General features: G+C 42.0%; 1 protein-coding gene across 1 annotated transcript in view; it reads right to left on the bottom strand.

Annotated features, from left to right (window-relative positions):
- The window catches only part of sergef (secretion regulating guanine nucleotide exchange factor), a 50,559-nt gene extending 48,750 nt beyond the window's left edge, over positions 1-1,809 (bottom strand). The window contains exons 1-2 of the mRNA XM_034176327.1: positions 1,750-1,809; positions 1,448-1,580 (exon numbers count right to left, since the gene is read on the bottom strand). Coding sequence (XP_034032218.1) covers positions 1,448-1,580; positions 1,750-1,791 — 175 coding nt within the window. The 5' untranslated portion in view covers positions 1,792-1,809. The remainder of the gene's footprint in view (positions 1-1,447; positions 1,581-1,749) is intronic.
- Between the last annotated feature and the right edge of the window lie 7,725 nt (positions 1,810-9,534).

Genomic DNA, 9,534 nt, shown 5'->3' on the forward strand with positions numbered 1-9,534 from the left:
CCATCGCCCTCGTTCTTTGGAAAAACAAAGTCAGCTGTTACTTGACTTGGTCCTCTGAAAACCAACAGTGTGCGAATGTTCTCAGTCAGAACGGAAGACCAGTCAGCAGGATCAGTAGGAAGGTGCTCATCAGCAGCAGAACTTGGTGGGAATTCAGCTCCTGACATTTCTATAATGGCAAAACATTTGTGTCAGTATATACACATTTTTTTGAATTTATAGTGGTGGAAAATAAAATGCAATTAAAAAAACTTTTCAAAATGGACCTCCTACCCTCTCCACGCACACACACTAACACCCACCTGAAGATTCCTGGTAGGATGTAGATGTAAATGGGTCTTCATCCTGACGATCAAACAACATATGTGGAGACACATTTGTGGGGGAGGAGGAGGATGGTTCCTGTTCCTGAGGCTCCAAGTCCACTGCTGAAGATAACTGTTCAGCTGAAAAAGTGGATAGCTCTTCATCCTGACCTGTGGCAGTGGGTGCTCCAAAATATTTCAGAAGTGCCCCTGAATTTGCATCAAAATACCAAACATAAAAACTGTCATACACCATCAACTGTATCATCATCAAACATTCATAATTCTGTCCCTCATGGTTATTTAATAGGCTATAAAAGCTTTGTTAAGAAGCAGCCTAATGCAATAGAGTAATTACAGCAGGCTAACACAGCTTTTCTCAACTAATGTGATTAAGGGACTGTCACACTGACATAGAAAATGGCTAACAACTAAGACAAAAACAAACGAGCGTATACATATATTTCCAATTTATGAAATTCAGAGTAGGAGAAATTGTTGAGGCGTCTAAATATACATGGTCCAAACTACATCACAAAATGCTGTTTGTTTAGTTCAAGAAGAATTTCGATCTTCTAATATTTTCTGCTCTGCTGCTGTTAACAAATATGTCGTCCTAAGCAGCTAAACGTAACCAGTTAGCATCTTATGTAAAAAAGTCTATCTTGCAGCAGGTTACAGCCTACGTAACACATTTCACACAAGAAATGACACAGCTTCTGCTTACCTTTATCTTTTGCTCGTTTCTCCTCTTCTTCTTTTCTCTTTTTCCTGAACTGCGCACCTGATGGCTTTGCCCTTTTCTTTTCCATCTTCCATAATACGCACTGAAGAGGAATAGGTTATCACCCCCGCCTATCCCCAGGGTTGCCAGATTGACAGTTGCCAGCACCAACACAACAAAACCTCCTCCAAACCTCCAGAACCTGTTACCTGTCTGTCAGACCATGGCAGAAATCTACATGCACCAGCACCACACAGAGGGCGCTCATTACCCACAAGTGGAGTATAGCGGTAGGCACTGCTGCAGTGATTGCAATGCGTTTGGGGAGACTGGGGGTCGTTCATGCCGCCCCAGATAAGAAATATCGCCCATATCAGAAACCGCCCGTATCTATTGTATCACGACAGGGGCGCAGTACCAGTGATGACCACAGAGTGTCCTCCTCCGCCACAGACAGTCCTGACAGCGGTGTTTTTGAAGGCACAGCAGGGCTGAGACACCGCTCGGTCCTCCGCATGTCCCTGTCCCAGCTGTCCGTAGCTGTTAGCTCCCTGTGGACACACCGCTCACGTAGATTAACGATGTATACGGTAAATACAACAACCACGTACCAGTTAGAGTGCTAAACTAACTTGCAGAAGTTAACGCAGACAAATTTTAACATCTTTATGCTGTGTGACCACACACAGGATTTGGAAACACGTTCTGTAGCTTACTTACCCACGCCTGTAAACTAAACTCCAACCTCGAGCTCGTTTCCATGGAGAACAATTTACGATACTGTCGTGAAGTAAACTCGCCCTGGTAGTTGAGAGCATAGACATTACAAAGAGTAGACTCCGCATTGGTTGCTGAGGCGCAAGAAATGCGGCCGCCATCTTGGGCCGGTCATCGTGGTGATTCCAGTCACAGGGCACAGTAAAGGTTTGATTTTATATTCTTGTTTATTTATTTTGCAGTGCACTGTAAAGCAGTCCACACGCAATGCACTGACATGCGTGTGGACATGCGTAAGCATCCCAAATTAAACTAGGATGTTTAGAGATGTTGTGTTGAAAATTCCTTCTGTTGTACTTGGGAAAATTTGGAAGAAAATGTTAAAGTTCAAGGTTTGTATCTGGAGATACAAACAGAGCTACACAAAACTGAGGTGATAGCAAGAGCCTATACCTCCAGCAGCATTGCAAAGTATGTCTGTTGTTTCATCACTGTTGAATAGATCACTGCTTTTCTCTGTTTTACATTGCATCCAGAATGTGTATTCACAGCACTTCAATTTTTCCACATTTTGTTATGTTACAGGCTTATTCCAAAATGGAGTAAATTCATTTTTCCCCTCAACATTCTACTCACACCCCATAATGACAACATGAAAAAAGTTGTTTTGAAATTTTTGCAAATTTATTAAAAATAAAAACTAAGAAAACTCTTGTACATAAGTATTCACATCCTTTTGTCAATGCTTTGTTGATGCACCTTTGGCAGCAATTAAAGCCTCAAGTCTTCTTGAATATGATGCCACAAGCTTGGTGCACCTATCTATAGGCAGCTTTGCCCATTACTCTTTGCAGCACCCCTCAAGCTCCATCAGGATGGGCAACATCAGTGTACAGGCATTTTCAGATCTCTCCAGAGATGTTCAATTGGATTCAGGTCTGGGCTCTGGCTGGGCCACTCAAGGACATTCACAGAGTTGTCCTGAAACCACTCCTTTGATATCTTGGCTGTGCGCACAACACCTGGCATTCAGATCAAAGAGTTCAATCTTTGTCTCATCAGACCAGAGAATTTTGTTTCTCATGGTCTGAGAGTCCTTCAGGTGCCTTTTGACAAACTCCAGGTGGGCGGCCATGCATTTTACTATGGAGTGACTTCCATCTGTCCACTCTACCATACAGTCCTGATTGATGGATTGCTGTAGAGATGGTTGTCCTTCTGGAAGGTTATCCTTTCTCCACAGAGGAATGCTGGAGCTCTGAGAGAGTGACAGTCTGGTTCTTGATCACCTCCCTGACTAAAGCCCTTCTCCCTTGATCACTCAGTTTAGACTTGCGGCCAGCTCTAGGAAGAGTCCTATTGGATTGGAACTTCTTCCTTTTACAGATGATAGAGGCCACTGTGCTCATTGGCACCTTCAAAACAGCAGAAATGTTTCTGTGCCCTTTCCCATATTTATGCCTTGAGACAGTCCTGTCTCACATGTCTACAGATAATTTCTTTGACTTCATGCTTGGTTTGTGCTCTGACATGCACTGTCAACTGTGGGACCTTATATGTAGACAGGTGTGTGCCTTTCCAAATCATGTACAACCAACTGAATTTACCCAATGTGGACTCCATTTAAGCTGTAGAAACATCTCAAGGATGATCAGTGGAAACAGGATGCACCTGAGCTTAATTTTGAGCTTCATGGCAAAGGCTGTGAATACTTCAGCCCAGGCTACATTTTTTTTTACATGCTCCCGTCACAAAATGATTAAAATTTTTGACCTTTTTTTTTAACTCACTATTACTAACCCCACTCCTACCCCCCACTCTAACCTTAACCATAACCTAACCCTACTCCTTCCCATAACCGTAACCATAATCCCCCAGACCCCCCACCCCATCACTTTTAATTTCGTGCAGCCATCACAAATGTGTTAGAATAAATTCGTGCTGTCATTACGATTAATGTATATTTCATGTTGCTGAATCACGACCTGCCGTGCGACTGGGTTGAAATACTTAGTACATGTGATTTCTTAGTTTTCTGTTTGTTTGTTTTTTAATACATTTGCAAAAATATATATATAAAAAAACCTTTTCACATTGTCATTATGGGGTCTTGTGTGTAGAATTTTGAGGAAAAATGAATTTCATCCATTCTGGAATGAGGCTGTAACATAACAAAATGTGGGAGAAGTGAAGTGCTGTGAAAACTTTCCAGATGCACTGTATATAATTGCAGTGATTATCTTTAGAGCATTTGAGAATATCTTAAAATATGATGGATATTATTCACAATTGAGATAAAAGAACTGCACTACTTCACTTTGTGTTCAAACAGTGGCCAAAATGGATAGAAATGAAATCTGTTTGCTATCTTGAACATGGTCATTCTTATGTCTTGTTTTCCTCCAAGCTGTCTTTGCTTCCTATTTGTGTCCTTGACCTGTTCTCATCTACCTCTGCAGTTTCTTATTGTCGTGACTTCCTGCTCCTGCTTGCCTCCCTTTGATTCTCTGCCTGTAGGAGGTGAGGGAGCAAACAAAACTGATAGCAAACAGGTATACAGAGTTTCCTACTTGTACTACTGTATACATATATTCCACCAATTCTGCCTGAGTATTCTCTGCATCAGGTGGGAAAACTACCATACCACCATCATTAATGTGCTGGCTGAAGCCAAGCTGCAGAACACTGAGGGCATCATCACCAAGAACCAGTTTCGGTGGGTGAGTCACGTTGTCAGGATGGATGACACCCGACTTCCTAACCAGATCTTCTACTTCCAGATAGTGATCGGCGGATCACGCCAAATATCATTAACATCAATACCAATGTTGGTATTGGTATTGGTATCGATCAATATCAGTGTAATGAGACTGATACTTTAGTTTCAGTTTCTCTGCTGTATGCACTGCTGGCGGTTTGATTAAAGAGGTGACCTGGCTGTCTGCGCTGCTTTGAAGTGCCACTCTTGCCGCAGCACGGAGCACACGTCCTCCTTCTCCCCCCTCTTGTGTTTTGATGTTGTACCATCACGTGACTCAGTGATACCAGGCAAACAAGCAAGCAAACAGGCTAAGCCAGCCAGGCCTGGTCAGTGAAAAATATGAACATGTTACTATTCCTGAACAAAAACTTCTCACCAAAACCTCTGTTCTGCAGAGGGGTGCAGGGCTGGAAATATTACTTTGAACTCAAGGCTTTGGGGGTTGTTTAGTTATTTACACTTTATTTATTGTAATTTCGCTAATTGTTTTTATTTTTAATTATTTTTTCAAAGCTAGAAAAGAAGTGCACTGAAGGGGTGAATTTTTTTGTTTTATTTTTGTATCATATTTCCTGAACACACATTCTACTTGAAATTGTACTTCTTTTATAACATTTGTTGTGGAGTGATAATTTTGTACACTTGTTTTATTTAAGAAAAAATCCAGAGAAGTGCAATGAAGGGAGAAATTTTATTTAATTTTTGTTTTGTAGTTTCTGAACACTTGACCTATAAAAGTTTGGTTTAATTTGAACTCAAGTGATAATTTTGTGCACTTTGTTTCTTTAAGAAAAAAATCCAGACATGACAGTGTATGGGGAAAAATATTTTGTTACTATTCTATTGTTTCTGCAGGCCCCTTCAACACATAGTGTGAAGTTTGGATGACGTTTGGACAAATACAGCAAAACAGTTCGAATTCGTGCACCACGAAACATCTCGCTGACGAGCAGGCGTGCATGATCCCGGTGGGAGCTGCTGCACGCGACGGTGTCTTTCGAGGACGAACAGTGCGAGGTGCACCACATTGCACCACTTATATATATATATATAAAAAAAAAAACAGTCGGTACCTGTGGGACCACATCGTACCACTTATGTGGAATAAATAAAATTTAAAAAAAGGAAAAACACATACTACCCACTGGAAGTGAACCTGCACCTTCCAAAAGTTCTGATTACCAGTCAGCAACTTTACCACTGAGCTACAGAGCTGTTCTTTGAAAGCTGTGGGAATCTGCCCCATATCAGGAAAGACATGGAAGTATTACCAAAAAAAAATTTAAATCACACACCATATAAAAACACCGCATTTATCAAGTGAGCAATACAAATATAAACTGACGATTCTTCTGTAGATGACCCATGGCCACTGACATACAGTCATGAAATGACATGAATGAGAAGCAGTCTGCTGATCATCTGATCATATCCACATCTACTGGTCCGGTGTGTCCAGTCACCCTGCGCATGTGTTCTGCCCGACACACGTGTCTCGTGGATGGTGCGCTGCAGCATAGACACCGCATCATGTGGAACAGAGCTCATGTGGGTGACATGACGGACAGATCGCCCACTGCATGTTCTGATCTGACGGTCCGTTTCAAACTGGCAGGCTGTGTCCGCACCGTGCGCACACTCACTCGCTGCAGCTTGTCACCATGGCAATATATGTTTTTATTTATGTCCACATAAGTACAGCAATCAGACACACGCACCTCACAGTGGACAATTGCTAGTCCATGTCTGTCCAAACGCAGTATGTGTTGTCCAGCTGGAATGTCCAGAATGACAGATCACCACAGCTGCTTCTGTCATAGCCACACCTGTCAGTTCTCAGCGCACACACCAAAGCCACATTCATGGGGAACTTAGTCAAATTTCTCTGCAAGTACAACAGTGGTCGTCTGCAGTCTGTTATTGTGCCAAGAGTGCGACTGGCCACACATTTTCTAAGTGCCATGCGAGCAGTGTTAGATGTTCATGCGTGTCACCTGGAATTTGGCTGACACCTGCCGTGAGAGGGTTTGATGGGTTCGCACAGCGCACACTCTGTCATTCAGCCACTGGTGTGCACAAATAGTTGTAGCAACAGAGGCAGGGACGATTTCACACAGTTTGCACATGATTCCTACATCATAGGCACTAAATGTGTACTTCGTACAAACTTTGCACTGTGTGTGAAGGGGCCCTGAGCAAAAACTTTTGTTATTGTAATAAAATATTTTCTATTTGCCTATAAACTTTGCCCAAATTCTGTCCTGGGTTTTTAACTAATTAATACTCCCTATATTGTTGGTCCCTATACTGCTTAACCTATACACCAAAGACCTGCTGCAAACAAGGCTCGCAAGTTTGTATATGCTGACGACATCTGCCTCTGCACTCAAGCTAAGGTTGTTACTGATTTGGAGAACACACTCACTGACGATGTTGCTCTCATGACAGATTACTGCCACACATGGAGACTTAAACCAAACTCATCCAAAACAGTGTCAGTGTATTTCATCTACAACCCCAATTCCAGTGAAGTTGGGACGTTGTGTAAAATGTAAATAAAAACAAAATACAATGATTTGCAAATCCTCTTCAACCTATATTCAATTGAATACACCAGAAAGACAAGATATTTAATGTTCAAACTGATAAACTTTATTGTTTTTGTGCAAATATTTGCTCATTTTGAAATGGATGCCTGCAACATGTTTCAAAACTGTGTTCAACTCTTTTCCTTCTAACAACACTCAATAAGCATTTGGGAACTGAGGACACTAATTGTGAAGCTTTGTAGGTGGAATTCTTTCCCATTCTTGCTTGATGTACGACTTCAGTTGTTCATCAGTCCAGGGTCTCCGTTGTCATATTTTGCACTTCATAATGTGCCACACATTTTCAGTGAGCGACAGGTCTGGACTGCAGGCAGGCCAGTCTAGTACCGCACTCTTTTGAAGAAGCCACACTGTTGTAACACGTGCAGAATATGGCTTGGCATTGTCTTGCTGAAATAAGCAGGGACGTCCCTGAAAAAGGTGTTGCTTGGATGGCAGCATGTGTTGCTCCAAAACCTGGATGTACCTTTCAGCATTGATGGTGCCACCACAGATGTGTAAGTTGTCAATGCCATTGGCACTAACACACCCCCATACCATCACAGATGCTGGCTTTTGAACTTTGAGCTGGTAACAATCTGGATGGTCTTTTTCCTCTTTTGTCTGGAGGACACAACGTCCATGATTTCCAAAAACAATTTGAAACATTGACTCATCAGACCACAGCACATTTTTCCACTTTGTGTCTGTCCATTTCAAATGAGCTCAGGCCCAGAGAAGGCGGCGGCGTTTCTGGATGTTGTTGATGTATGGCTTTCGCTTTGCATGGTAGAGTTTTAACTTGCACTTGTAGCAAGTTAATGTAGCAGCGAACTGTCTTAACTGACAATGGTTTTCTGAAGTGTTCCTGAGCCCACGTGGTAAGATCCTTTACACAATGATGTCAGTTTTAAATGCAGTCCCGCCTGAGGGATTGAAGGTCATGGGCATTCAGTGTTGGCTTTTGGCCTTGCCGCTTACGTGTAGAAAGTTCTCCAGATTCTCTGAATCTCCTGATTATATTATGGCCTGTAGATGATGGAATCCCTAAATTCCTTGCAATTGAATGTTGAGAAACATTCTTCTTAAACTATTGGACTATTTTTCATGCAGTTGTTCACAAAGTGGTGATCATCGCCCCATTTTTGCTTGTGAACAGCTGAGACTTTTGGGGATGCTCTTTTTATACCTTCACATGTTTCCACTTAACCTGTTCACCTGTGGAATGTTCCAAACAGGTGTTCTTTGAGCATTCATTAACCTTCCCAGTCTTTTGTTGCCGCTGTCCCAGCTTTTTTCAAACATGTTGCAGGCATCCATTTCAAAATGAGCAAATATTTGCACAAAAAGAATAAAGTTTATCAGTCTGAACAATAAATAACCTGTCTTTGTGGTGTATTCAATTGAATATAGGTTGATTTGCAAATCATTGTATTCTGTTTTAATTTACATTTTACACGTCTCAACTTCACTGGATTTGGGGTTGTACAAAATGCAATGCCAACAAGGAAATAAATGTCCTCTTGGATGGGAAACCCCTAAAACATGAGAAGCATCCATTGTATCATGGAATAACATTTGATCGGACACTAACATATAAAGAGCATCTTAATAAGGTGTCTAAGACGCTGAAAAGCTGCAATAACCTGTTGATGAAGCTTGCCTCTACAACATGGGGTGCGAACATTAAAAACTTCAGCCTTAGCCCAGTGCTACTCTGTTGCAGAATATTGTCTCATCTGGGCTCAGTCTGCCCACACAAAGCTGATAGATAGACGCACAACTTAATTCCACCATGCGACTCATATCTGGCGAATTACGATCAACATTGACACAGTCGCTACCAGTTCTGGCTAAAATTGAACCACCAGAGCTTAGGCGACTAATGGCTAGTGCCAGACTAGTTGAGAAGGCAATCAGCAACACATCCTGGCCACTCCACAATGATTTTGTCAACCACCCAAAACTGTGCCTGTCATCACACAAACCACTATGGATCACACATGAAAATTTAGTCAGATTTAGTAATTTGATGATGCATCCACCTTATTTATCAAAAAAGTATCAGTTTCAGTATCGGCAATAATGACCCTATATTTACTTTGTATCAAATCGATACCATGTCTTGCAGTATCACACACCACTACTTCCAAATGAGTGAAGGAAAGTATTCAAAGCAGGGTAGAAGAAATGCTACAAGGTCCTCCTGAAGCACGACCTCAAGTACTGCTCCATCATCGACTGGAAGACCTGAGAAAAATACGTGAGGGACAGAGTCTACTGATGAGCAATGAGTCTTCAAAAAAAATGCAGACAAACAACACAGAGGAGACGAGAGGAAAGAGGAAGGAGACAGAGCAAGATCCTGACCAGCAGAAGCTTCCTGTAGTAATCATGTGCAGCATCTGTCAGAAACAGTGCAGGTCAAGACTGGACCTG

Source organism: Thalassophryne amazonica, chromosome 8, assembly GCF_902500255.1.
Source record: "Thalassophryne amazonica chromosome 8, fThaAma1.1, whole genome shotgun sequence".
NCBI classification, from domain to species: domain Eukaryota; kingdom Metazoa; phylum Chordata; class Actinopteri; order Batrachoidiformes; family Batrachoididae; genus Thalassophryne; species Thalassophryne amazonica.